Below are 27,590 nucleotides of genomic sequence, written 5' to 3'. Positions count from 1 at the left end.
TAAATCCACTTCACACAGAGCATCCAGACTGATCCTTTGTTAAAGGGGTAGAAAAGGAAAAACAATGTGATGCTCTCATCATCCTGCTTAAGCCCTTTGGCAGCTCCAGTGCCTTCAAGATTAAGCTGAAACTTCCTAACAGGATTTACAAAGCCCTTGGTGGGCTGGCCCCTGCTCACCTCTCTAACCTCATCTCTGATCTCCACTTCCAGCTTTGATGTGCTTCAGTTCCTGACACAGTGGCTTATAACCCTGGTTGCCCATAAGAACCACCTGGGGAGCTTTAAGAAATACTGATACCAAGGCCCCACTCCCAGAGATTCAGATTTACTCAAAGGGCATTAGGATGCTGTAAAGCCTCCATGAGATATCAATTTGCAGCCAGGGTTGAGAACATTACTTTAGCCTGACATGTCTCTGTCTCATGTCCAGGTTTGTTGCACATGACCTGTCTGTTCCTAGAAGCACTGGAGCTCTCCTAGTTTCTGGGCCATAAAGGCAGAGACTTTTTGGTCTCTCTTGTCCACTGCTGTAGTCCCAACACCTAGAAAAGTGCCTAGAACATAGTGGGTACTCCATAAATATCTGCAGAAAGAAAGAATGAACACATGACTCTGCTTTCACCCTTCACCTGGATAGACGCCACTCAATTCTTTTTTTTTGGACCCCACTCAGTCATGAGGACCCAGCTTAGATTTCCCAAAAGATACTCCTGATTCTCCTTGTCTGAGATAGGTTACTCTGCATAATTTCAGCACTCAAGATTTCCATTCTAGTGTAAATCACACCACATTGTAATTATCTGTATCTCTTAGCTTCTGAGCTCTGAGGGAGTCCCGTCTGCATGTTCACCAATATACCTGCACCATCTGGCAAAGTGCCTTAAAAAGTGCAGCACGAATACATGGAAGTGAACAGACACGGTGTGCTGGGTGACAGCCTACTTTGGTGTGGCTGGAGTAGGGCACTGGTGGGACATGAGGCTGGTGAGGTACACTATGGACCAGATGGAAGAGGCCCAGCATTCACTAAGGAGTCTGAACCCTATGAGACAATATACAGCCAGCAGAGGTTTTAAGTGACGCAATCGGCTTGCATTTTAGGGCAATAACTGGCTGCCGTATAGAGAACTGGAGAATTCAGGGAAGCCCAAGGGTAACGAGACCAGATGGGAAACTAAAACAACAGCCCCGGGAGGAGAAGATGAGGAAGGAGTCAAACCTGAAGAGAGGGAGCCAGACCAGAGACACAGAGATCACAGAGCATTAACAGTATTTGTCGACTGGATAGACCAGGGAGAGAGAAGGAGGTGCTGTGGTTGACTCTGATCCCCTGTTTGGAAGACTATGGATGTGGTGTCATGAGCATGGTCAGATGCGGTCTCATGATTACACAGGCAGTGTCAGAAGCTTGAACTCAGGAGCCAGACTGCCTCCATTCAAATCTTAGCTCTAGTTGCTTCTTGGCCTTTTGGCTAAGATCAAGTACAAATCTTAGCTCTACAACTTAGCTAGCTCTCAGGCCTGGGGAAGTCGGCCTCACTTCAGGTCTTCATCTGTTAAATGAGAATAATAATAGTATCTACATCACAGAGATGTTGTGAAGATTCAATGGGGTAAAGCACGTAAATAGCCATTTCCTGGCATATAGCAAATGGCACATAAGAGTTAACAGGCTGGGCGCGGTGGCTCATGCCTGTAATCTCAGCACTTTGGGAGGCTGAGGTGGGCAGATCACTTGAGGCCAGGAGTTCGAGACCTGTCTGGTCAACATGGCAAAACCCCATCTCTACTAAAAATACAAAACTTAGCCGGGCATGGTGGCCAGAACCTGTAATCCCAGCACTTTGGGAGGCCGAGGCTGGTGGATCACAAGGTCAGGAGATCGAGACCATCCCGGCCAACGGTGAAAACCCGTCTCTACTAAAAATACAAAAAAATTAGCTGGGCATTGTGGCGGGCGCCTATAGTCCCAGCTACTCAGGAGGCTGAGGCAGGAGAATGGGGTGAACCTGGGAGGTGGAGTTTGCAGTGAGCCGAGATCGTGCCACTGCACTCCAGCCTGGATGACAGTGAGACTCCATCTGAAAAAAAGAGTTAAAAAAACTATTTATATAGAGCATGGTAGATTATCTGCACAAAGATGGCTGCCAACAGTTCTTTCCATCCCTCTAAGTGACTCTTGCTCCATCCATTAAAAAGAGCAGTCCGTTTCTCCTTCCCTTGAATCTGGGCTGGCTTTGTGATGTACTCTGACCATACGAATGCCATATTAGTGTCATCGTACCAATTCCAGCCAAAGCCATACGAGGCCTGGTGGCAACTGTTTTTGCCCCCTTGGAAGCCAGCCACTGTGAAAAGAAGCTTGAGGCCGGGCACGGTGGCTCATGCCTGTAATCCCAGCACTTTGGGAGGCTGAGGCGAGTGGATCACAAGGTCAGGAGATGGAGACCATCCTGGCTAACACGGTGAAACCCCGTCTCTACTAAAAATACAAAAAAATTAGCCGGATATGGTGGTGGACGCCTGTAGTCCCAGCTACCCGGGAGGCTGAGGCAGAAGAATGGCGTGAACCCGGGAGGCGGAGCTTGCAGTGAGCCGATGTCATGCCACTACACTCCAGCCTGGGCGACAGAGCGAGACTCCGTCTCAAAAAAAAAACCAAAAAAAAAAAAAAACTAAATAACAACAGCTCAAAGAGAGAGGGAGAGAGGGAGAGAGGGGGAGGGAGGGGGAGAGAGAGAGAGTGCACGCTGAGAGCACAAGCATATGCACATGGGGAGAAAAAGCCAGGTGCCCCAGCCCACAACCAGCACCAAGGCCCCCAATGTGTGAGTGAAGCCATCTTGGAGGCTCCAGTCCCAGCTGAACCCACAGAATTGTGAGAAATTATTGCTGTGTTAAGCCAGTAAGCAGTTAAGTTTTGGGGTGATTTGTTACCCAACAATCGGTAACTGAGACTTAATGTATAGAAAAAAAAAGATCACTGAGGCAATAAGAACTTCATTTTGGGCCATCCTAAACATGAGGTGTTTGGGATAGTGGACAGTTACATGGAAACATCTAGAAAGCATTTGGAAGATCAAGTCTGGGCCCAAGAGAGAGGCAGAGGGAGGAGCTGGAGATTTGAGAGTCAATCAGCACATGAACAGGACTTGGCACCCTGGGAGAAGGTAAGCTTGCCAAAGGAGGTGAGAGGAACAAGAAAAGAAATAGAATTCTGGCCTCACTTATATTTAAGGGATGGACAGAGAGAACTTTATCAGGAATGAAGAAAGAACCAAGAAAGAACCAGGGAGATAAACTCCTGCTGTGAGAAGAAGGGGTAATCAAATACTTAGGGCTACAAAGAGCAATGCATTTGGAAATTAGGAAGCAATGAGAATAGGGCAATTTCCGTTTCAAATACAATGGCGGGGCAGAAGTGGCTAAGGAGGGAATGAGACTGAGAAACTGGACACAGCAAATGTAGACTATTGTTTTAAAAGTCTATTGTTAGGGGAAGAAAGTTAGAGCATCACTTGGGTGGATGATAAGACAAAAGGTAAATTGTTTCAAGTTGAGGACACTTGCTTGCTGAGAGGAGATGCCAAAGAAGAGAGAGATTAAAAATCCTGAAGAAAAAGGTGACTGGGCTGGGTGCGGTGTCTCAGGCTTGTAATCCTAACACTTTGGGAGGCCGAGACAGGTAGATTGCCTGAGCTCAGGAGTTCGAGACCAGCCTGGGCAACACGGTGAAACCCCGTCTCTACTAAAATACAAAAAAAAATTAGCCAGGCGTGGCGGCATGCGCCTGTAATCCCAGCTACTTGGGATGCTGAGGCAGGAGAATCGCTTGAACCCAGGAGGCGGAGGTTGCAGTGAGCTGAGATCGTGCCATTGTACTCCAGCCTAGGTGACAGAGTAAGACTCCGTCTCAAAAAAAAAAAAAAAACAAAAAAACAAGGAAGAGGTGAGTGGTGGCTCAAGGTCCCAGGCAATGGAAGGGAGAGGACACAGAACCCTGGTGGGAGCTCTCCCCTGAGTGAGAAGAAGAGAGACAAAGAGGTGTGTCTTCACAGATAAGTTAAAAGTGAGAGGGGAGGGCATGTGGAGGTACTATCTGGCCGCCTCTTTTCTGTAAAGAGTATGTAAGGTCATCTGCTGACAGGCAGTGAGGGTCTTGGTGTTCATTCCTGAAGAGTTTTATAGGAAATGCATGCGGGGCTGCAGGAGTCAAGACCAGACTCTTCAGAGACAGAGACACCACCTTCCAGGGATACCCCACCTCCTGAGGAGTAGGCTCTTCACATCAGCTTTTCTCCTCTGACCTGACCCAAATCCCATTGTCTTCTCTTGAGCTTGTCTCCTGCTCAGATTGCCCCACCTGGGAAGCTCTCATTCATTCCCAACTTCATTCTCCAAGTATTTGCTCAACATCCACACCATACCCAGCCCCATTTCTCCGGGCAACATACTCTCCCTATTCCCCCAGGCGTCTCAAACCTTCTGCACACTTTTCAGACCCCCTACCTCCACCCTTTTCTCCTCATACTCAGCATGAGACCTCACTGTCTGAGAACGCAGAAACCATCAGAGTCATCTACCAACTACCACACATTTTCCTGCAGCTGTACTCCCCTTTTCCCTTTCTATAAAGAAAGGCTGTTGCGGCATTTTAAAATTGCAGTTTAACTTAGGGAGGTCTTGATCAGCTGTGGTTTTGCTTTTGTTTAGAGACAGGGTCTCATTCTGTTGCCCAGGCTGAACTGCAGTGGCACGATCATGGCTCACTGCAGCCTCAACTCCTGGGCTCAAGTGAGCTTCTTACCTCAGCCTCCTGAGTAGCTGCAACTATAGGTGCATGCTACCATGCCCAACAATTTTTAAAAACATTTTCTCGGCCGGGCGCGGTGGCTCATGCCTGTAATCCCAGCATTGGGAGGCCGAGGTGGGCGGATCACAAGGTCAGGAGATCGAGACCATGGTGAAACCCCGTCTCTACTAAAAATACAAAAAATTAGCCAGGCGCGGTGGCGGGCGCCTGTAGTCCCAGCTACTCAGGAGGCTGAGGCAGGAGAATGGCGTGAACCCAGGAGGCGGAGCTTGCAGTGAGCCGAGATCGCGCCACTGCACTCCAGCCAGGGGGACAGAGCGAGACTCCATCTCAAAAAAAAAAAAAAAAAAACCTTTTCTGTAGAGACAGGGTCTTACTATGTTGCCCAGGCTGGTCTCAAACTCTTAGCCTCAAACAATGCTCCTGCCCCAGCCTTCCAAAGTGCTGGGATTACAGGCATGAGCTGCCATGCCCAGTCTTGATCAGCACATTTTAAATGCAATAAATAGAATAGAAAATAGGGTCTACTGCACATAGTAAGAGTATTTATTGTTTCTTAAAACGTCTGTTTCAATTTTGACACATGTGTTACTAAGAGTTGACGTCAAAAAGTTTGTGTATGGCTGGGCGCGGTGGCTCACGCCTGTAATCCCAGCACTTTGAAAGGCCGAGACGGGTGGATCACAAGGTCAGGAGGCCCAGATCATCCTGGCTAATACGGTGAAACCCCGTCTCTATTAAAAATTAAAAAAAATTAGCCAGGCGTGGTGGCGGGCACCTGTAGTCCCAGCTACTTGCGAGGCTAAGGCAGTAGAATGGCGTGAACTCGGGAGGCAGAGATTGCAGTGATCCCAGATTGTGCCACCGCACTCCAGCCTGGATGACAGAGCAAGACTCCATCTCAAAAAAAAAAAAAAATGCAAGCAGGGCCAGGTGTAGCAGCTCATGCCTGTAATCCCAGCACTTTGGGAAGCTGAGGCGGGCAGATCACCTAAGGTCAGGAGTTCAAGACCAGCCTGGCCAACATGGTGAAACCCCATCTCTACTAAAAATATAAAAATTAGCTGGGTGTGGTGGCACACACCTGTAATCCCAGCTACTCAGGAGACTGAGGAAGGAGCATCACTTGAACCCGGGAGGCAGGGGTTGCACTGAGCCAAGGTCACGGCACTGCATTCCAGCCTCGGTGACAGAGTGAGACCTCGTCTCAAAAAAAAACAAAAAAGTAAAAAAAACAAAACAAAACAAAACAAAAAAACAAAAAAGTTCAAACAACAGTGCAAAAGAGAGGATGTCCCTCCTCCTATCTATAGCTACTCCATGAATCTGTGTTTTAGGTGCCATTTCCTCTAGTTTTTTCCAGGACCCTTATGTGCTTTATGTCTTCTCTCTTGTTAATTCCTACTCATGCTTTCCTGGTCAGTTTAACCCCCTCCGAAGCTTTCCATGACCATCCCAACGAGGCCAACCCCCACCACTAGTGGGCTCCTTGTACCTCTTTCTTTTATAGCAACGACTGGCCAAGTGTAGTAGCTCATACCTGTAATCCCAGCACTTTGGGAGGCTAAGGCAGGAGGATCCCTTGAAGCCAAGAGTTCAAGACCAGACTGGGCAACACAGCAAGACCCTGTCTCTACAAAAAAATTTAAAAATTAGGCCAGGCATGGTGGCTCATGCCTGTAATCCCGGTATCTTGGGAGGCTGAGGTGGGTGGATCCCCTGAGGTCAGGAGTTGGAGACCAGCCTGGCCAGCATGGTGAAACCAGTCTCTACTAAAAATACAAAAAGTGGCCGGGCGCGGTGGCTCAAGCCTGTAATCCCAGCACTTTGGGAGGCCGAGACGGGCGGATCACGAGGTCAGGAGACCGAGACCATCCTGGCTAACATGGTGAAACCCCGTCTCTACTAAAAAAATACAAAAAAAAAATTAGCCGGGCGAGGTGGCGGGCGCCTGTAGTCCCAGCTACTCGGGAGGCTGAGGCAGGAGAATGGCGTGAACCCGGGAGGCCGGAGCTTGCAGTGAGCTGAGATCCGGCCACAGCACTCCAGCCTGGGCGGCAGAGCGAGACTCCGTCTCAAAAAAAAAAAAAAAAAAAAAAAAAAAATACAAAAAGTTAGCCAGGCATGGTAGCAAGCGCCTGCAGTCCCAGCTACTCAGGAAGCTGAGGTAGGAGAATCACTTGAACTTGGGAGGCGGGGTTGCGGTGAGCCAAGATCGTGCCACTGTACTCCAACCTGGGCAACAAGGGCAAAACTCCATCTCAAAAAAAAAGAAAGAAAAGAAAAAGAAAAAAAAAGGGTCCTTTCATTTGCCTGGGTGTGGCTGGCATCTTCCACCAATGCAGGGTCTCTGATACACTCCAGAGAACACCAAAGGGCCTATTCCTTTATTGTTTAACCATACCTAAAGACTGTTTTACTTTGCTTAAATGCTTTCACTACTTACTTCTTGAGGCACATAACTACATTCATGAGATTCCCTTTGTAACATTAAAAGATCAGATAAATACGACAGACATTTAAAATTTAACAAATACTGTATAGGGATGCAACCAGCAAAATCCAGACTGTGGGAAACTCTACTGAACAAATGACCAAGCTGCTTCAACAAAACAATTTAGAGAAAAAGGAACCCACACAGTGAAAGTGATTTAAGGCTCTCTACCCAGGACAGGGATCCTCCCACGCCTGAGGCTAATGCTGCCAGGACCTTAGGGTGTGGCAGGGATGGGGGACTTGGCTGACCATGTCTTTCAAATAAAGCTGTCTAACTTGGAAAAAAAAGTGATTTAAGGGACACAATAACTAAATGCAGTGTATGGAACTTGTTTGGATCCTTATTCAAATAAAATAACTTTAAAAAAAGGAAATTGGGCCCGGCGCGGTGGCTCAAGCCTGTAATCCCAGCACTTTGGGAGGCCTAGATGGGCAGATCACGAGGTCAGATCGAGACCATCCTGGCTAACATGGTGAAACCCTGTCTCTACTAAAAAAAAGAATACAAAAAACTAGCCGGGCGAGGTGGCGGGCGCCTGTAGTCCCAGCTACACGGGAGGCTGAGGCAGGAGAATGGCATGAACCCAGGAGGCAGAGCTTGCAGTGAGCTGAGATCTGGCCACTGCACTCCAGCTTGGGCTACAGAGCAAGACTCCGTCTCAAAAAAAAAAAAAAGGAAATTGGGCAAGGGGAGGGAGAGCATTAGGACAAATACCTAACGCATATGGGACTGAAAACCTAGATGACAGGTTGATAGGTACAGCAAACCACCATGGCACATGTATACTTATGTAACAAACCTGCACATTCTGCACATGTATCCCTGAACTTAAAGTATAAAAAAAAAAAAAAAAAAAAAGGCCGGGCGCAGTGGCTCACGCCTGTAATCCCAGCACTTTGGGAGGCCGACGCGGGTGGACCACAAGGTCAGGAGTTCAAGACCAGCCTGGCCAACATGGTGAAACCCCATCTGTACTAAAAATACAAAAAATTAGCCAGGCGTGGTGGCAGGTACCTTAATCCCAGCTACTCAGGAGACTGAGGCACGAGAATCGCTTGAACCCAGGAGGCGGAGGTTGCGGTAAGCGGAGATCATGCCATTACACTCTGGCCTGGGCGACAGAGCAAGACTTTGTCTTGAGAAGGAAAAAAAAAAAGTAAATTATGGGAAAATCAGAGACATGTGAATATAGACTGGTAATCTGATACTAAGAAAATATTTTCTATGCTTTTTTGGAGTGTGGTGATGGCAATGTGGCTGTCTTAAAAGGGAAGTAGCCAGGTGTCGGGGCTCACACCTGTAGTCCCAGTACTTCTGGGGGCCAAGGTGGGCAGATCACTTGAGCCCAGGAGTTCAAGATCAGCCTGGGCAACATGGCAAAACTCTGTCTTTACCAAAAAAATACAACAATTAGCTGGGAGTGGTGGTGCACACCTGTAGTCCTGGCTACTCAGGAGGCTAAGGTGGGAAGATCACTTCAACCTGGGCAGTCAAGACTACAGTGAGCCATAATTGCACCACTGCACTTCGGCCCAGGTGACAAAGTGAGACCCTGTTTCAATTTAAAAAATAAGAAAAGGGCCTAGGCATGGTGGCTCACGCCTGTAATCCCAGCACCTTGGAAGGCAGAGGCAGGCAGATCATGAGGTCAGGAGTTTGAGACCAGCCTGGCCAACAAAAACCCCATCTCTACTAAAAGTATTAAAAAAAAAAAAAAATTAGCCGGGCGTGGTGGTGGCCGCCTGAGGCAGGAGAATTGCTTGAACCTGGGAGGCAGAGGTTGCAGTGAGCTGAGATCGTGCCACTGCACTCTGGCCTGGGCGACAGAGCAAGACTCTGTCTCAAAAAAAAAAAAAAAAAAAAAAAGAGGGAACTCCCAATCTTTTAGAGGTATATAGTGAAATATTTATAGACAATAAAATATGAAATAATATAATATCTGGGATCTGCCAAAAAATAATCAGGGTGAGAGGTGGGGAAGTGACTAGGGTTTTACAGGAAACAAGACTGTCAGTTGGTAACTGTTTTTAAAAAAGTTATTATTTGGCTGGGCGCGGTGGCTCAAGCCTGTAATCCCAGCACTTTGGGAGGCTGAGACGGGCGGATCACGAGGTCAGGAGATCGAGACCATCCTGGCTAATACTGTGAAACCCCGTCTCTACTAAAAACTACAAAAAACTAGCCGGGCGACGAGGCGGGCGCCTGTAGTCCCAGCTACTTGGGAGGCTGAGGCAGGAGAAGGGCGTAAACCCAGGAGGCGGGGCTTGCAGTGAGCTGAGATCCAGCCACTGCACTCCAGCCTGGGCGGCAGAGCCAGACTCCGTCTCAAAAAAAAAAAAAAAAAGTTATTATTTTTATTGATATATAATAATTGTACATATTTATGAGGTACATATGATATTTTGATACATGCATACAATATGTAATGGTCAAATTAGAATTGGGATATCTATTACTTCAAACATTTATCACTTCTTTGTGTTGGGAACATTTCAAATTCTTCTAGCTATTTTAAAATATACAATACATCATTGTTAACTCAAATTAGGCTACTGTGCTGTCTGACACGAGAACTTATTCCCTCTATCTAACTTGTACCTTTGTGCCCTTTAACCAATCTCACTTCTTCTCCCGCCACTTCCCAGCCTCTGGTAACTATCATTCTACACTCCATCTCCATATGATCAACTTTTTCAGTTCCCACATACAAGTGAGAACATGTGATATTTTTCTTTCTGTTCCTGGCTTATTTACTTAACAGCAGTTGGCAGTTGTTGAAGCTGGGTGATAGGTATATGGGTCCTTGGAACACTCTTCTAATACTCTCTCCATGTTATATATGTTGGAAATTTTCACAAAGTTAAAGGGGGGATCTAAATCTAACAAATAGAACCATAAAGTATCTAAACTGTTGTTAAATAAACAGTAAAGTCCATAACACATTAGAATTCTTTCATTTTTCAAGATGTCTACAAGAGAGTAGTACCTTGATTCACAAGCCCTTTGAGATATCATTGAAAGTAGGATGCAGAACTCAGAGCTGCTTGCCTTTCGCTACATTTTCCTTGTAATGCATTCCCCACTCTCCTTCCATCAAAACAGGTACTTACCTCTGACAAGCTGGGATCTATTTCAAAGATGCATGCTGAATCCAGTGCCCTCAAATGGCAGAGAGAGGATGCAAATACAGCCGGGCAATCCCAGCCATTTCGCAGCCTTCCTACTGTGTTTGAGCTTAGAAACAGTTTTATCTCCATTTCTTGACCACATGCCACACAGCCTGCAGCTGTACAGGGGGCTGTAAAGAACTGTCAACCCGATGCTTCACAATGACCACATCACTTACTGACCCCTTTCCACTCCTCCTCACATCAGTCTTTGAAACTGCCCCTAACACACTGGGTCAACTGGATGACCTGTCAAGCTCTGTTTTTAACTGTTTCCTTTTCTTAAAAGTTCGAACTAACCAACTTCAAGTATTTAGAAACTTCCCAAGTCTACTAGATTGTAGCAAAACCTGTCCATTTGGTGGACAGAAATGAAGTTCTTGAAAGGGTTTAATAACATTCAATTCCACTTGGGATATAGCCAACACTTACAACACCCATAGATTCACTATGCCTAATACAGAAATGTTATCTCACTCCAGCTGCAACCTCCAAGTCCAATAAACCTTCTTTAGCTACAAACGTTCTTAATTTGAGTGAGACAGGTTCAACCGGAAAAACTTAAAAGGTCAGATTGTTTTTTTCTAGAAAAATAAATCTTCTCTAAATCTTCTTTGCTTGAGTCAACATTCATAAAATAAAGCAGCTATTGCAATTCTCCAGGACTTGGACAAGACAACTAGCTATATTTCATCCACCAGCTTTAGGACCCACAGTTTTGTGAAATAAACCTGCTTTTCTGGAAAAAAAAAAAAAAAAGAAAGAAAGAAGGCCAGCCATAGTGGCTCACGCCTGTAATACCAGCACTATGGGAGGCCGAGGCGGGCGCATCACCTGAGGTCGGGAGTTCGAGACCAGCCTGACCAACATGGTGAAACTCCGTCTCTACTAAAAATACAAAACTAGCAGGGCCCGGTGGCGCATGCCTGTAATCCCAGCTACTCAGGAGGCTGAGGCAGGAGAATCGCTTGAACCCGGGAGGCGGATTGCGGTGAGCCGAGATCGCGCCACTGCACTGCAGCCTAGGCAACAAGAGCGTAACTCCGTCCCAAAAAAAAAAAAAAAAAAAAAAAAGGGCCGGGCGCGGTGGCTCAAGCCTGTAATCCCAGCACTTTGGGAGGCCGAGACGGGCGGATCACAGGTCAGGAGATCGAGACCATCCTGACTAACACGGTGAAACCTCGTCTCTACTAAAAATACAAAAACTAGCCGGGCGAGGTGGTGGGCACCTGTAGTCCCAGCTACTCGGGAGGCTGAGGCAGGAGAATGGCGTAAACCCGGGAGGCGGAGCTTGCAGTGAGCTGAGATCCGGCCACTGCATCCAGCCTGGGCGACAGAGCGAGACTCCGCCTCAAAAAAAAAAAGAAAAAAGAAAAAACAGAAGCCTTACCTAATCTGCCCATAAAACAAGACTAGTGAAAACGATGACTATGCACAAGGGTAAGCACCATTGTTTTTCAACACCCCCCTTTCCATCGGGTGCACACAGGCACACGGACACACAAGCCTCTCCCCTGCCCCCGCGCCCCTCCTGCGCGCGGAATCTGCCACACGGTATGAACTGTGCTCTCAGCGGAGAAATACTCTGCTCGGCCCAGAAATTTATGTGTTTTGTTTGTTTTAAGTGGGAAGGAAAGGAAGAGAGTGGGGCGTGAAAATGGGAGATCAGTTTTAATTCAGATATAATTCAAAGGCTCTCGTTTCCTCCCATCTTTCTCTGCATCAAAATGCAGGTAGATCGGTGAAATTTCAAGTTTCTTGGGCCGTTAAATACCCCAATTTAAACGATGGAGGCTGGGAACTGGGGATATAAGGAGGAAACCCAGGGTTGGAAAGGCGGGCAGGGTTAAGGAGGTTCGGGAGCTCCGCAGGGCTGAGGAAACGTGCGAGGCTGCCGCGCCCGGGCAGCGGCTGCGTCTCGGGTTCTTGCCCTGCCCGCTGCCTCGGGTTTTTGCCAGTGACTGCGCCGTCTTGGCTACCCACACCTCGGGTTGGTCTCGACTTTAGGCTAGGCCATTCACTTCCGGTGACAAATCCCTCCCACCACCCCTAGAAATAATGTACCGCTTCTCCCACCGCTTTCCTAAGACCGACCGCCCCAGAGAGCCACAGAGCCCGGGGCTAGGGTCTCACCCCAGCGCGGCCGGCGACGCCCAGCTGCGGAGGGAGTGGCCGGGACGGAGCTCGGGGAGGGCAGGGAAGAAAGAAGAAGGGGGTGTGGATCTCACCTTCCCCCGCCCCCACCCCTTCGACTGCAGCAATTGGCCAAAAATATAGTAATCCTTTTTTAGACTTCCCCAGGGCCCCTCGAACCCGGTTGCAGTGAGGAACTCAGTCTCTCCCATCGCAGTGCCCCTCGCCTTCTCCCGCCCCTGTAACTGCCTGCGGGGGTTCAGGAGCCCCCAGGCCGCGCCGAACTGCAGTGGATAGGGGGGAGGGGGGCGAAAAGGATGAGGGCTACGGGGCGGCAGAAATAGGTTGGGGGAAGGGGTGGTGGAAGGGAAAAGAAAAAACCGGAGGCATGCAAGCGGCTCCCTAGCCAGCTGTTCCAGCTGCTGCTTCCTCCGGCGCGGGCCGGGCGGTGCAATATTCCCCCCCCCTCCATCTTTCTCACCACTACCTGTCCCCCCAACCCATCACACGCACTCATCCCTCCCATCCACACCCCTAGTAGCGGATCTCCGGCCTGTAAGGGGGTAGTAGTGAGGAGCTGGGGGGAGGGGGAGGCCTGCGAGTTTCTAACCTTGTTCTTATAAACAAACCCACATGTGCAGCTGCCGCTGCTGCAACTCACCCCACAATCCCGGATATAAGTCCTGCCCCTTTAAGAGAAAAAAAAGATTCCCCCGCCCGCCTCCCACCCCACCCATCCACAAGAACCTTTGTCTTCCCACCCCCATAGTCAGTAGGCCCCGCCCCGTCCCTCCGACGCAGAGGAACCAATAGGCGAAGAAAATAAGGCCGGGGGTCTGACATCATCGTGTTAGGCCAATCACCGGAGGCGTTGGTGGGAGGCCTCACAGAGACCACACCCGGAGGAAGGAAGACGAGAGAGAGGAAGCTTGAAGTCAGCATGGAGTCCGTCAGTTGCTCTGCTGCTGCTGTTAGGACTGGGGACATGGAGTCCCAGCGGGACCTGAGCCTAGTGCCTGAGCGGCTTCAGAGACGCGAACAAGAGCGGCAGCTGGAAGTGGAAAGGCGGAAACAAAAGCGGCAGAACCAGGAGGCAGAGAAGGAGAACAGCCACTTTTTCGCCGCCACCTTTGCTCGGGAGCGAGCGGCCGTGGAAGAGCTTCTGGAGCGCGCGGAGTCGGTCGAGCGGCTGGAGGAGGCGGCCTCTCGGCTCCAGGGGCTACAGAAACTTCTCAACGACTCGGTTTTTTTCCTAGCCGCTTACGACCTGCGGCAGGGACAACAGGCGCTGGCGCGGCTGCAGGCGGCCCTGGACGAGCGGCGCCGGGAGCTGCAGCCCAAGAAGCGTTTCGCTTTCAAGACCCGGAGAAAGGATGCTGCTTCGTCTACCAAAGTAGACGCGGCTCCTGGCATCCCCCCGGCAGTTGAAAGCATACGGGACTCCCCGCTGCCCAAGAAGGCGGAAGGAGACCTTGGCTCCAGCTGGGTCTGCGGATTCTCCAACCTGGAGTCCCAAGTCTTGGAGAAGAGAGCCAGCGAGTTGCACCAGCGCGACGTCCTTTTGACCGAACTGAGCAACTGCACAGTCAAACTGTATGGAAATCCCAACACCCTGCGGCTAACCAGGACCCACAGCTGCAAGCTGCTCTGCGGTCCGGTGTCCACCTCTGTTTTCCTGGAGGACTGCAGTGACTGCGTGCTGGCAGTGGCCTGCCAACAGCTCCGCATACACAGTACGAAAGACACTCGCATCTTTATGCAGGTGACCAGCAGGGCCATCGTGGAGGACTGCAGTGGGATCCAGTTCGCCCCTTACACCTGGAGCTACCCGGAGATCGACAAGGACTTCGAGAGCTCTGGCTTAGATAGGAGCAAAAATAACTGGAACGATGTTGACGATTTTAACTGGCTGGCCCGGGATATGGCCTCCCCAAACTGGAGTATTCTTCCTGAAGAGGAGCGAAATATCCAGTGGGACTAAGCAGTTGTCACTCTGTTCTTCACTCCTACCAAATACTTTCCACGTTGGACTTTCCCCCTTATTGGGTCTCGAAGTTTACTTATTGTCACACTGTGTATGTTTTCAGCATTTTAAGGCTTGAGATTGTAATGGGCTCCTACTTGTAATTTCCATTAAATTCGTAACAGGCGTGAGCCACCACGCCAGGGCTTTATTTATTTATTTTTATCACAATAGTTGAGGCAATAAGGGGGAAGGAGGGTGATTATGTTGCTTTGTAATGGTTTGTGATATTTGAAACATCGCGGTGCATAATAAAGTAGGTCTTCGGTAAATATATGGGTTTGTTTTTTGTGTGTGTGTGTGTGTGTTTTTTTTTTAGAGATGGGCTCTCCTTATGTTGCCCAGGCTGGTCTCGAACTCCTGACCTCAAGCGATTCTCCTGCCTCGGCCTCCTAAAGCACTTGGATTATAGACGGGAACCAACAGTGTCAAGGCATAAATACATGTTTAATAAATTCCAGGGCTGAGCCCAGGGACTCACGCCTGCAATCCCAGCACTTTGGGAGGCTGAGGTGGGTGGATCACTTGAGGTCAAGAGTTGGAGACCAGGTGCCAAGTGAAACCCCGTCTCTACTAAAAACACAAAAATTAGCTGGGCTGATAGTTCACACCTGTAGTCCCAGCTACTCAGGATAATTGCTTGAACCTGGGAGGCAGAGGTTGCAGCGAGCCAAGATCACGCCACTGCACTCCAGCCTGGGTGACAGAGCCAGATTCTGTCTCAAAACAACAACAAAATAGGTAATTCCCTTGTCCCTAGCCATTCAGTTCCTTTGGAGAGTCATCACGCTCTACCTTTTTTTTTTTTTTTTTTCGAGACGCAGTTTTACTCTTGTTGCCTAGGCTGGAGTGCAATGGTGTGATCTCAGATCACTGCAACCGCAGCCTCTGGTTCAAGTGATTCTCCTGCCTCAACCTCTTGAGTAGCTGGGACTACAGGTGCACCCCATCACCCCCAGCTAATTTGTGTGTTTTTTGTAGAGAGGGCTTTGCCATGTTGCCCAGGCTGGTCTCAAAGTCCTGAGCTCAAGCAATCTGTCCCCCTTGGTCTTCCAAGTGCTGGGTGGCGGTGCATGTTTACAATCCCAGCTACTTGGGATGCTGAGGCATGAGAATCCTTTGAACTTGGCAAGAGGAGGTAGCAGTGAGCCATTATTGTGCCACTGCATTTCCAGAGCAAGACCCTGTATCAAAAAAAAAAAAAAAAAAAAAAAGGTGGTGTCAGGCGTGGTGGCTCATTCCTGTAATCCCAGCACTTTGGGAGGCCGAGGCAGGCAGCTCACCTGAGGTCAGGAGTTCGAGACCAACCTGGCCAACAGGGTGAAACCTCGTCACTACTAAAAATACAAAAATTAGCTGGGCATGGTGGCACATGCTTGTAATCTCAGCTACTGGGGAGACTGAGGCAGGAGAATCTCGAGCCCGGGAGGCGGAGGTTACAAGGTTACAGTGTGCTGAGATCGTGCCACTGCACTCCAGCCTGGGTGACAAGAGCAAAACTCCATCTCAGAAAAAAAAAGAAAAAAAATTTTTGGGTCTTTGCCAGTTTGATGGTTAAAAAATGTTACCTTCCTCTACTAGTAATAGTAATCATCTCCTAACTCATCTCCACATCTCCAATTTCTAAACTATTCTGCATACAGCTACTAAATTAGTTTTCTTAAAGTATGTCACTCCTGATCTAAAACCTTGTGAGATTCTTATTATCTGATAGGCTTCCTGGCCTGGAAGACAAGCCCCTCCACCATCTGTTTCAGCCTACTGTTCTTACATGATGTTTTACTGTTTCATCACACACCCTTCATGCACCAGCTAGTCTGAACTAATAATACCCATTAATCAAATACACTATCAATCAGGGCTCTGGCAGGAAACAGATGGCATGCTCAAAATGGACACTTTGAGAAGAGCTTAATACAGGAGCTATTTACAAAGCTGTGGGCAGAGTATAGGAAAAGCAATTAGAGATGGTACACTATCTGTTACCATCCTTAAGGCTGAAGAGACAAAAATGTTACCAGAATGCAGAGAGAGAGTTATCCAGCTACCCGACAGGAGTTTCAGTCCTCAGTGGAGGGATTCTGCCAATCCATGGTGACCTGGCAGGGAGAGAGCCATGGGAATTAAACAATGTCATTCTCTTTTACTGGTGCCTCCTGTTGGTGGAGCCCATCTGGAAATTTCAGGGCAAAGAAATCTGCTGCTGCAGTCCATGTGAGTCAGCTCCCAGGATGTAGAATAGGGTGGAGAAAAATGAAGAATAGATCTGGAGGAGGAAATAGAAGATACTAAGTGCAGGCCAGCTCTGTGGCTGACGCCTGTAATCCCAGCACTTCGGGATGGCCTTGGGATTTGCATTGGGAGGCCAAGGCGGGTGGATCACCTGAAGTCAGGAGTTCGAGACCAGCCTGGCCAACTTGGTAAAATCCCATTTCTACTAAAAATACAAAAATTAGCTGGGCATGGTGTCAGGCGCCTGTAATCCCAGCTACGTGGGAGGCTGAGGCAAGAGAATTGCTTGAATGCGGGAGGCGGAGGGTGCAGAGAGTCGAGATCATACTACTGTACTCCAGCCTGAGTGCCAGAGCAAAACTCCATCTCAAAAAAAAAAAAAAAAAAAAAAAATTCAGTGCAAATAGTTTTTGCCGTATTTCCTGGCCTTTTCTCAAGCAGTGCCCACACAGATTGGGTCCGCATGCACTTGCCAAAATTTCATACAAGACAAATATCACTTCCTCTGAGAATCTGTGATTTTCCTTAGTCTCTTTGAAAATGAGGCATGGGGCCGGGCGCGGTGGCTCAAGCCTGTAATCCCAGCACTTTGGGAGGCCGAGACGGGCGGATCACAAGGTCAGGAGATCGAGACCATCCTGGCTAATACGGTGAAACCCCGTCTCTACTAAAGAATACAAAAAAACTAGCCGGGCGACGAGGCGGGCGCCTGTAGTCCCAGCTACTTGGGAGGCGGAGGCAGGAGAATGGCGTGAACCTGGGAGGCGGAGCTTGCAGTGAGCTGAGATCCGGCCACTGCACTCCAGCCTGGGCGACCGAGCCAGACTCCGTCTCAAAAAAAAAAAAAAAAGAAAAAGAAAATGAGGCATGGGCCAGGCTTGGTAGTTCATGCCTGTAATCTCAGCATTTTGGGAGGCCTTGGCGGGAAGATCACTTGAGCCTAGGAGTTCAAGACCAGCCTGGGTTCAAGATAGAGCAAGACTCTGTCTCTACAAAAAATACAAAAATTAGCTAGGCATGGTGGCACACGCCTGTGGTCCTAGCTACTCAGGAGGCTGAGGTGGGATGATTGCTTGAACCTAGAGGTCAAGGCTACAGTGAACTGTGATTGTGCCACTGCACTCCACCTTGGGCGACGGAGTGAGAACTTGTCTCAAAAAAAAATGAGGAGTCTGGGTGCGGTGGCTCACGCCTGTAATCTCAACACTTTGGGAGGCTGGGATGGGCAGATCACTTGAGGTCAGAAGTTCGAGACCAGCCTGGCCAACATGATGAAACCCAGTCTCTACTAAAAATAGAAAAATTAGCTGGGTGTGGTGGTATGCACCTGTTATCCCAGCTATTCAGGAGGCTGAGGCCCGAGAATCACTTGAACCCAAGAGGCAGAGAATGCAGTAAGCCTAGATCGCACCACTGCACTCCAGCCTAAGTGACAAAGCAAGATTCTATCTCAAAAAAAAAAAAAAAAGAAAAAGTTTAAAGAGAGACCAAGGAACGACCACTATGGGGACCAGGGGAAACGTCTGGTCAATCAAAAAGTACTAAAGACTTACATAAAAGTTAGCTGTAATATTTGAGGAGGGGAAATGAAGGAGGGGGGAGTAACCGCCTTTTCCCTGGCTTTGGTTATTGAAATTCTCCGGGGAGGGCCATTCACGCACATCTCATCAGATATGGTAATTTCCAAGAAAGATGGTTAGAAAGTTGGATGACTCAATGTCCTTGAGCAGAGGAATGCTTATGGACATTAACAAGAACATTCAATAGAAGTTGCAGTTTAATAAACCTTGGCAAATCCAGCTCATGCACAAATTTCCCCCAAGGAGCATTGACGGTTTAGCTTTTTTGTTGTTGCTTATTACGACAGGGTCTCACTCTGTTGTCTAGGCTGGAGTGCAGTGGTGCAATCATGGCTCACTGCAGCCTTAACCTCCCAGGCTCAAGCAATTATCCTACCTTACCCTCCTGAGTAGCCACCACACTCGGCTAGTTTTTTTACTTTTTTTTGGAGAGTTGGGGTGTCACCATGTTGCCTAGGCTGGTCTTGAACTCTTAGGCTCAAGGATCCTCCCACCTTGGCCTCCCAAAGTGTTGAGGTTACAAGTATGAATAAGCCAATTTTACTTTTTGACTGGGTACATGTTTAGTTTATGTTTGTTATTTATTTGTATTTTATTTTATTTTAATTTCTCTCTCTCTCTTTTTTTTTTTTTTGAGACGGAATCTCTCTCTGTTGCCCAGGCTGGAGAACGGTGGCGTGATCTTGGCTCACTGCAACCTCCGCCTCCTGGTTTCAAGCAATTCTCCTGCCTCAGCCTCTGGAGTAACTGGGACTACAGGTGCACACTACCATGCCCAGCTAATATTTATTTATTTATTTATTTATTTATTTATTTATTTATTTATTTATTTATATAGAGACAGAGTCTCGCTCTGTCACCCAGACTGGAGTGCAGTGGTGCGATCTTGGCTCACTGCAAGCTCCGCCTCCCAGGTTCACGCCATTCTTCTGCCTCAGCCTCCTGAGTAGCTGGGAGGGACTACAGGCACCTGCCAACACACCCGGCTAGTTTTTTCTGTTTTTAGTAGAGACAGGGTTTCACCGTGTTAGCCAGGATGGTCTTGATCTCCTGACTTTGTGATCTGCCCACCGGCATAAGCCACCGTGCCCAGCCCACACCCAAATAATTTTTGTGTTTTCAGTAGAGACGGGGTTTCACCATGTTGTCCAGGCTGGTCTCCAACTCCTGACCACAGGTGATCCACCTACCTCTGCCTCCCAAAGTGCTGGGATTACAGGCAGGAGCCACAGTGCCTGGCTGATTTTAGTTTCTCTTAATCTTCAATTTTGATATGGTTGTGGCATGAAGTATGTTTCCTGACATGGAAACCCAGACTATAACATTGCATCTCTGGAAACTATGGGCTAGACTTGACTTGGGTTCAACTGTGACTGATGTTAAAGAACCAACTGACTTCTTCAGTCCAGTAACAGCTGTAAGACTGGGATACTGGGGCCAGGCGTGGTGGCTCACACCTGTAATCTCAGCACCTTGGGGGGCTGAAGTGGGAGGATCACCTGAGGTCAGGAGTTCGAGACCAGCCTGGCCAACATGGTGAAACCCAGTCTCTACTAAAAATAGAAAAATTAGCTGGGTGTGGTGCATGCCTGTAATCCTGGCTACTCAGGAGGCTGTGGCAGCAGAATCATGTGAACCTGGGAGGCAGATGTTGTAGTGAGCTGAGATCACGCCACTGCACTCCAGCATGGGGGACAGAGCAAGACTCTGTCTCAAGGGAAAAAAAAAGACAAAGACTAGGATACGTCCCCAGGGGTCTTAATAAAAAGTACTGGATTGGCAGTAGCTCACCCCTGTAATGCCAGCACTTTGGGAGACTGAGGTAGGAGGATCACTCGAGCCCAGGAGTTAGAGACCAGCCTGTGCAACATGAGACCCTGTCTCCAACACAAAATTTAAAAATTAGCCAGGCATGGTGGCACATATCTGTGGTCCCAGCGACTCAGGGGGCTGAAGTAGGAGGTTTTTTTTTTTTTTTTTTTTTTGAGGCGGAGTCTCACTCTGTCACCCAGGCTGGAGTGCAGTGGCCGGATCTCAGCTCACTGCAAGCTCTGCCTCTCGGGTTTACGCCATTCTCCTACCTCAGCCTCCCAAGTAGCTGGGACTACAGGCGCCCACCACCTTGCCCAGCTAGTTTTTTTGTATATTTTTTAGTAGAGACGGGGTTTCACCGTGTTAGCCAGGATGGTTTCGATCTCCTGACCTTGTGATCCGCCCGTCTCGGCCTCCCGAAGTGCTGGGATTACAGGCTTGAGCCACCGTGCCTGGCCATAGGAGGATTTTTTAATTTTTTAATTTTTAATTTTTGTGGATAAATAGTAGGTGTATAAATTTATGGATTACATGAGATATTTTGATACAATGAGTAATAGTAATGCAATGAGTAATAGTCACATCAGAGTAAATGGGGTGTCCATCCCCTCAAACATTTATCCTTTGTTACAAACAATCCAGTGATACTCTTTTAGTTATTTTAAAATGTACAATTAAATTATTTTTGACTATAGTCACCCAGCTGTGCTAGCAAATACTAGGTCTGATTGATTTTATTTTTCTTTTTTCTTTTTTTTTTTTTTTTTTTTTGAGACGGAGTCTCGCTCTGTTGCCCGGGCTGGAGTGCAGTGGCCGGATCTCCGCTCACTGCAAACTCCGCCTCCCGGGTTCACGCCATTCTCCTGCCTCAGCCTCTCGAGTAGCTGGGACTACAGGCGCCCGCCACCTCGCCCGGCTAGCTTTTTGTATTTTTTAGTAGAGACGGGGTTTCACCGTGTTAGCCAGGATGGTCTCGATCTCCTGACCTCGTGATCCGCCTGTCTCGGCCTCCCAAAGTGCTGGGATTACAGGCTTGAGCCACCGCGCCCGGCCTATTTTTATTTTTTCAAACAGGGTCTCGCTCTGTCACCCAGGCTGCTGTGCAGTGGTGTGATCCTGGCTCACTGGAGGTTTGATCTCCCAGGTGTAAATGATCCTTTCACCTCAGCCTCCCCAGTAGCTGGGACTATAGGCCTGCACCACCATGCCTGGCTAATTTTTAAATATTTTAGAGACAATGTCTCCCTATGTTGCCCAGGCTGGTCTTGAACTCCTGGGCTCAAGTGATCCTTCCACTCCGGCCTCCAAAAGTGCTGGGGTTACAGAAGTTAGCCACTGTGCTCAGCCCTGATTCATTTTTTCTAAACATATATATATATATATATATATATATATATATATATTTTTTTTTTTTTTTTTTTTTTTTTTTTTTTTGAGACAGAGTTTCATTCTTATTACCCAGGCTGGAGTGCATTGGCACCATCTCAGCTCACTGCAACCTCCACCTCCCGGGTTCAAGTGATTCTCCTGCCTCAGCCTCCCAAGTAGCTGGGATTACAGGCATGTGCCACCACCCCCAGCTAATTTTGTATAGATGGGGTTTCACTATGTTGGTCAGGCTGGTCTCAAACTCCTGACATCAGGTGATCCACCCACCTCGGCCTCCCAAAGTGCTGGGATTACAGGCATTAGGACTGCACCCAGTTACCAGTTGTTCATTTTTGTTGTGGTTGCCTGTGCTTGTGGGGTTGCCTGTGCTCAAGATATCTTTGCTGAAGTGAAAGGATTGCTTGAACCTAGGAGTTGAAGGCTGCAGTGAGCCCTGATCATGTCACTGCACTCCAGCTTGGGCAACAGAAGTGAGACCCTGTCCTAAAAAATAGATAAATGAAAATGAAAATAAATTTTTTAAAAGTGCTGCTTTTGTGATTTCTCGATCAGAAAGTTTCTTCTAATAACACTTTTTTTTTTTTTTTTTAAGATAGGATCTTGCTCTGTTGCCTAGGCTTGTGTGCAGTGGCAGGATCAGGGCTCACTGCAGCCTCAACTTCTCAGGCTCAAGTTATCCTCCCACCTCAGCCTCTGGAGCAGCTGGGACTACAGGTGTGAGCCACCTCACCCGGCTAAGTTTTTGTATTTTTTCTTGTAACAGGGTTTTACCATGTTGCCCAGGTTGGTATAAAACTCCTGGGCTCAAGGGATCCACCCACCTCGGCCTCCCAAAGTGCTGGGATTACAGGTGTGAGCCACTGCGCCCGGCGCACTTTCTATGTTTTAAGGAATAGTAGTGTAATAGAGGGTGCTACTTGACCATCCACATGGCTTGAACTTTCCGCTGTGCCCAGCATGATAGTATTAAGTGTCTGACAGTTGTGATTCTTCTTGCGGAAACCCTTGCTGCTGTCCTTGTGTAATAGGTGGGGACTTATCCTGGGAACAGATCTCAGATAAATGACTCTCCAGAGTTAGTTGAATAAATAGCTCAGCTCCCTCACCGGAGACAGGATAATTCTGAGATGTGTTTCCCCCCAGGGCTTTCCTTCTCCACAGTGGAAGCTGGTGTAATAGCACAGTCTTGTGGGCTGCCTTCCTGTACCGCTTTGCCACCTCTCCATGGGTGTTATCTGAATCTCTCCAATTAACTACTTTTTTTTTTTTTTTGAGATGGAGTCTCGCTCTGTCGCCCAGGCTAGAGTGCAGTGGCGCGATCTCGGCTCACTGCAAGCTCTGCCTCCCAGGTTCACGCCATTCTCCTGCCTCAGCCTCCCGAGTAGCTGGGACTACAGACGCCTGCCACCACGCCCGGCTAATTTTTTGTATTTTCAGTAGAGACAGGGTTTCACCATGTTAGCCAGGATGGTCTCCATCTCCTGACCTCATGATCCGCCCGCCTCAGCCTCCCAAAGTGCTGGGATTACAGGTGTGAGCAACCGCACCCGGCCAATTAACTACTTTCACTCCCAGTTTAGGGTAGCGTTTTTAGTGTTTCTCGAACTTTTTTTTTTTTTTTTCATTATCACTCCCATAAAGACCCTTTTTAGACATTTTTTTTTTTTTTTTTGAGGCGGAGTCTCGCTCTGTCACCTGGACTGGAGTGCAGTGGCCAGATCTCAGCTCACTGCAAGCTCCGCCTCCCGGGTTTACGCCATTCTCCTGCCTCAGCCTCCCGAGTAGCTGGGACTACAGGCGCCCGCCACCTCGCCCGGCTAGTTTTTGTATTTTTAGTAGAGACGGGGTTTCACCGTGTTAGCCAGGATGGTCTCGATCTCCTGACCTCGTGATCCGCCCGTCTCGGCCTCCCAAAGTGCTGGGATTACAGGCTTGAGCCACCGCGCCCGGCCGACATTTTGTTTTATATTTATTTATTTATTTTTGAGACAGGGTCTCACTCTGTCACTCAGGTCAGAGTTCAGTGGCGCGTTCACAGCTCACTGCAATCTCTGCTTCCCAGGTTCAAGGGATCTTCCTACCTCAGCCTCCCAAGTAGCTGGGACTACAGGCATGTGCTACCATATCCCCAGCTATATTTTTTTGTATTTTTGATAGAGATGGGATTTCACCATATTGTCCAGGCTGGTCTTGAACTCCTGTCCTGAAGTGATCCCCCGGCTGTGGCCTCCCAAAGTGCTGAGATTACAAGTGTGAGTCATGGTTCTTGGCCAGATCTTTTTGTTTTGAAAAGATAGGGGCCACACACAGATTTCACATTGGGACTTCTTTTTCCTAGTTATGCCCCTGGGGAGAGGAATAGGAAATGAAGAAAATTATGGAACATTGAAAGTAGATGGTAGCAGAGGCTTGGCATGGTGGCTCATGCCTGTAATCCCAGCACTTTGGGAGGCTGAGGTGGGCGATCACCTGAGGTCAGGAGTTTGAGACCAGCCTGGCCAACATAGTAAAACCCCATCTCTACTAAAAACACAAAAAATTAGTCAGGCATGGTGTGCACACCTGTAGTCCCAGATACTAGAGAGGCTGAGGCACAAAAATTGCTTGAACCTGGGAGGCAGAGGCTGCGGTGAGCCAAGACTGTATTGCTTCACTCCAGCCTGGGCAACAGAGTGAGACTGTCTCAAAAAATAAAAATAAAATAAATAAAGTAGATAAGGGCCAGGTGTGGTGGCTCATGCCTGTAATTCCAGCACTTTGGGAGGCCGAGGTGGGTGGATCACCTGAGGTTAGGAGTTTGAGACCAGCCTGACCAACATGGAGAAACCCCGTCTCTACAAAAAATACAAAAATTAGCCAGGTACGGTGGCAGGCGCCTATAGTCTCTGAGTCCCAGTTACTTGGGAGGCTGAAGCAGGAGAATCACTTGAACCTGGGAGGCAGAGGTTGCAGTGAGCCAAGATCACACTACTGCACTCTGGCTTGGGTGACAAGAGCGAAACTCTGTCTCAAAAAAAAAAAAAAAAAAAAAAAAAAAGTAGTTGGCAGTAAAGAGTACTGGATTCCTTAAACAGCTATCTCACTGAAAACAACTATAAATGCTAGATAAAATATATCAAAATACTTGTAAAAAGACATGATGGAGCTGCAAAGAGAGTAAAGAATATGTGGATATGGGCAGAGAATTACCCAAGTGCCAAGGCAAGAGACTGAAGGCACGAACTGTTTCAGTATAATCAAAAAAAATAGTTAAAATAAAAATAGTCATAATACAAGTTAGACATAGAGAATGATCATGGACATTATCAATCATTAGTATAAACATTATTAATCATTAGCTTTCAGTGTTACTCTTTGTTGTATTACTAATATAACCAAAAAATAACCGGCGGGTATAGGGTCAGGTGCTGAAGGGACATTGTAAGAAGTAACCAAGAAGGAGCCGGGCGCGGTGGCTCAAACCTGTAATCCCAGCACTTTGGGAGGCCGAGACGGGCGGATCATGAGGTCAGGAGATCGAGACCATCCTGGCTAATACGGTGAAACCCCGTCTCTACTAAAAAATACAAAAAACTAGCTGGGCGACGAGGCGGGCGCCTGTAGTCCCAGCTACTTGGGAGGCTGAGGCAGGAGAATGGCGTGAACCCGGGAGGTGGAGCTTGCAGTGAGCTAAGAGCCGGCCACTGCACTCCAGCCTGGGCAGCAGAGCAAGACTCCGTCTCAAAAAAAAAAAAAAAAGAAGTAACCAAGAAGGCAAAAGGTGAGTCCTCTGTTAGGCCCACATAAGGTCCACTTGAGGGCTCCTTGGTCAAGCGGTAACTGCAGTGGCTGGGAAGGCACCCTTTACTTAGCAGACCATGAAAGGGAGTCTGCTCCACCAGCTTCTTGTGGGAGGCTGGATACTATCCAGGCCTGCCCACAGTCATCCAGAGGCTTAAACCCCTCCCCCTGACGCTGTGCTTCAGTGGTCACGCTGCTTGTCCACTTTCATGTTCCTCCTGTACTCCTGGTTCCTCTTTAAAGTTCTTTGAAGATAGCGGTAGAAAAAATAGTGAAAGTCTTAAAGTCTTTGATCTTTCTGATAAGTGCCTAGAAGAAAACACTGAGGTATGCTGCCTTCCCCCTCTGCTTCAGCTACCTGTAAGGGAAGGGCCCCCCTGTCCTATAATCACGTGATTTGCTTGACATCAATCACTTGGACGACTCACCCTCCTTACCCTACCCCCTTGTCTTGTATACAATAAATAACAGCGCACCCAGTCATTCGAGGCCACTACCGGTCTCCATGTCTTGGTGGTAGTGGTCCCCCGGGCCCAGCTGTTTTCTCTTCATCTCTTTGTCTTGTGTCTTTATTTCTTACAATCTGTCGTCTCCGCACACGGGGAAAACACCCGCTAAGCCCCGTAGGGCTGGATCCTACATGTGGAGGTCAAAAAAAAAAATTTTTTTTTTTTTTTTTTTTTGAGACCGAGTCTCGCTCTGTCGCCCGGGCTGGAGTGCAGTGGCCGGATCTCAGCTCACTGCAAGCTCCGCCTCCCGGGTTTACGCCATTCTCCTGCCTCAGCCTCCCAAGTAGCTGGGACTACAGGCGCCGGCCACCTCGCCCGGCTAGTTTTTTGTATTTTTTAGTAGAGACGGGGTTTCACAGTGTTAGCCAGGATGGTCTCGATCTCCTGACCTCGTGATCCGCCCGTCTCGGCCTCCCAAAGTGCTGGGATTACAGGCTTGAGCCACCGCGCCCGGCAAATTTTTTTTTTTTTTTTTTGAGACGGAGTCTCACTCTGTTACCCAGGCTGGAGTGTAATGGCAGGATCTCAGCTCACTGCAACCTCTACCTCTCGGGTTCAAGCGATTCTGCTGTCTCAGCTTCCGGAGTAACTGGGACTACAGGCATGCGCCATCACGCTTGGCTAATTTTGTATTTTTAGCAGGGACAGGGTTTCACCATGTTGGTCAGGCTGGTCTCAAACTCCTAACCTCAGGTGATCCACCTGCCTCGACCCCCCCAAGTGCTGGGATTACAGGCGTGAGTCACCACACCTGGTGGAGATCAAAATTAATCCAGAGATGTGAGCTAATTCTTTTTTTTTTTTTTTTTTGTGAGGCGGAGTTTTGCTCTTGTTGCCTAGGCTGGAGTGCAGTGGCGTGATCTTGGCTCTCCGCAACCTCTGCCTCCCTGCAACCTCTGCCTTCCAGGTTCAAGCAATTCTCTTGCCTCAGCCTTCCGAGTAGCTGGGATTACAGGCATGCGCCACTGGGCCCGACTAATTTTGTATTTTTAGTAGAGATGGGGTTTCTCCATGTTAGCCTAGTCTCGAACTCCTGACCTCAGGTGATCCACCTGCCTCAGCCTCCTAAAGCGCTGGGATTACAGGCGTGAGCCACTGCGCCCAGCTGATGTGAGCTAATTCTAAAACTGACTTTGTTGTGGGGCTGGGAGAGCTCTTGAACTCTTGTAACCTTGAATTTCATTTTAATGACACTGGAGAGAGGAGACAAGAAGGCAGACAGAAACCAAAAACTGAGACTTCCAAAGGGCAGAGTCTACTGAGCCCATCTTCAATGTAAGAGTATGCTGTGGTCTGAATGTCTATGCTCCTTGCTGTGATGTTATGATATTTGTTGGTTTTCATCCACATTCCTGGGTCATAATTCCCATAGCCCTTGTTCTGGTGTTTCGTTATAATGTTGGGTGTGTTGGGCCTCAGGGGCAAGTCTCTGACCTTCTCCTGCCCACCTTCCACTCGAATGTTTCCCCACCTCTCTGACTGTGGGTCCTAAGAACTTCCCAAGAGACGATCTTGCCCTGTACTGTGGGGGAAGGAATACTGTTGTCATGAAGCTTCCAAAAAAACCCCAAAAAGACCCAGCAGCCCTGGAGTCAAAGCTGGTTCCTGGCCCAGTCCCATCCTGAAGCAGCCTGCCTCCCCTTTCCTTTCAAC

At 48.4% G+C, this 27,590-nt stretch overlaps 2 protein-coding genes across 3 annotated transcripts in view; one reads left to right on the top strand and one right to left on the bottom strand.

Annotated features, from left to right (window-relative positions):
* BICRAL (BRD4 interacting chromatin remodeling complex associated protein like) overlaps positions 1-11,038 on the bottom strand; it is a 127,004-nt gene extending 115,966 nt beyond the window's left edge. For both annotated transcript variants that reach the window (XM_030928493.1, XM_030928491.1), the window contains exon 1: positions 10,423-11,038. The gene's annotated coding sequence lies outside the window, so the exon portion shown is untranslated. The remainder of the gene's footprint in view (positions 1-10,422) is intronic.
* Positions 11,039-13,398: 2,360 nt separating this feature from the next.
* TBCC (tubulin folding cofactor C) lies at positions 13,399-14,907 on the top strand. The gene has a single exon (XM_010369675.2). It carries the CDS (start codon positions 13,553-13,555, stop codon positions 14,591-14,593), a length of 1,041 nt encoding a protein of 346 aa, XP_010367977.1. The 5' UTR covers positions 13,399-13,552; the 3' UTR covers positions 14,594-14,907.
* The last annotated feature ends 12,683 nt before the right edge of the window (positions 14,908-27,590 follow it).

Source organism: Rhinopithecus roxellana, chromosome 4 (assembly GCF_007565055.1).
Source record: "Rhinopithecus roxellana isolate Shanxi Qingling chromosome 4, ASM756505v1, whole genome shotgun sequence".
Taxonomy (NCBI): Eukaryota; Metazoa; Chordata; class Mammalia; order Primates; family Cercopithecidae; genus Rhinopithecus; species Rhinopithecus roxellana.
Note: the sequence above shows the minus strand (reverse complement) of the source record. Positions and strands in the feature narration are given on the sequence as shown.